This window comes from Mandrillus leucophaeus, unplaced genomic scaffold (assembly GCF_000951045.1).
Source record: "Mandrillus leucophaeus isolate KB7577 unplaced genomic scaffold, Mleu.le_1.0 Scaffold1395, whole genome shotgun sequence".
NCBI lineage: Eukaryota > Metazoa > Chordata > Mammalia > Primates > Cercopithecidae > Mandrillus > Mandrillus leucophaeus.
In genome coordinates, this window is record NW_012101360.1 from 162,550 (window position 1) to 163,798 (window position 1,249).

At 46.8% G+C, this 1,249-nt stretch overlaps 1 protein-coding gene across 5 annotated transcripts in view; it reads right to left on the reverse strand.

Moving 5' to 3' along the window:
* The window catches only part of SNUPN (snurportin 1), a 43,004-nt gene that overhangs the window by 25,852 nt on the left and 15,903 nt on the right, over nucleotides 1-1,249 (reverse strand). For all 5 annotated transcript variants that reach the window (XM_011973702.1, XM_011973703.1, XM_011973704.1 and 2 more), the window contains exon 3: nucleotides 998-1,142. In XM_011973702.1, the coding sequence (XP_011829092.1) occupies nucleotides 998-1,142 (145 nt within the window). The remainder of the gene's footprint in view (nucleotides 1-997; nucleotides 1,143-1,249) is intronic.

The window sequence follows — 1,249 nt, forward strand, 5'->3', positions numbered from 1 at the left end:
CCACTGCACTCCAGCCTGGGCAACAAGAGTGAAACTCCATCTCAAAAAAAAAAAAAAAAAAAAGAGATGGGGATCTCACTATGTTAGCCAGGTTGGTCTTGATCTCCTGGCTTCAAGTAATCCTCCCACCTTGGCCCCCCAAAGTGTTGAGATTACAGGTATGAGCCACCACACTCAGGCCCAGGAACCATATTCTAAAGGCAGGGGAGAATTCTGAGATGACAAGATACTTGGGTTCTAGACGCAAGTATATGATAGCAGGGTAGACCTCTCTCCCAACTTGGACCCACACCCTGCTTCCTGAAATACCTGAGCTGCCTGGAACACAAGAACAGTCTCTCCCCATGCTTCTTTCCCTATGGTACCACAGCCATGTTGGTTGCCCCTCCGGATCTAAAAGGGCACTGAGTCAGGTTTATTATAGTGATCTGCTGTTTCATGGCCTGAACCTCACCTTGGCCAACTGGCTGGTCTGGGGTGGCTGGGCAGGCTCGCTTTATTCAAGAGCAGCTGTACTTCCCACCTGCCACCGCCTGAGTGTGAAATTTCAAAACTGGCCTCATAGTACACTGCCTGGGAAAGATTCTACCACCCAGAGAAGTGGAAGGAGTCAGTGGTAGTCTGGGCAGGCCCCATCCAGAACAGTTGTGCAGTGACAACTAAAAAAAATGACAAGGATAAGGAGTCTGTTACTATATCAATAGCTCAGGGACTTTCTGCAGTGGGCTGGCAGCCTTTGGTAACAGCATAGACTAATAGTTCCCAAACCCCACCACCCACAGACTCCATCAGTGATTCCTAGTCAGTCCATAGCACAGTAAGCCATCTCTTCTTATCATCCCATACGCTCTATGTACATTGGCATGTTCTTTGCAGTTCCTATTCCTTTTCCCTGCCTCATTCTCCTCTCTTTATGACAGCATTTATTTCAGTGGGCTTTGACTGCATAGTAAAGGGAGTGAGATTAGTTGGGTCTAATCTTCTCTGGACCACTTACTTGATTAGCATAGCGTTTTGGTAACTTCTTGACAGTGTCAATGTCCATTTCTTCATCATCTTTCTTATCTTCTTCCTCACTCTCCATCCCTGTCCAGTCATCTTCAGCCAGTCTTCTGGCATGGTTCACATAATCCAGCCGCTTGCTGGAAGGAAAAAAAAGGCATAAGGACAGATCTTTTTTTTTTTTTTTTTTTAGACAGGGTCTCACTCTGTTGCCCAGGCTGGAATGGTGCAATCTCAGCTCACTGCA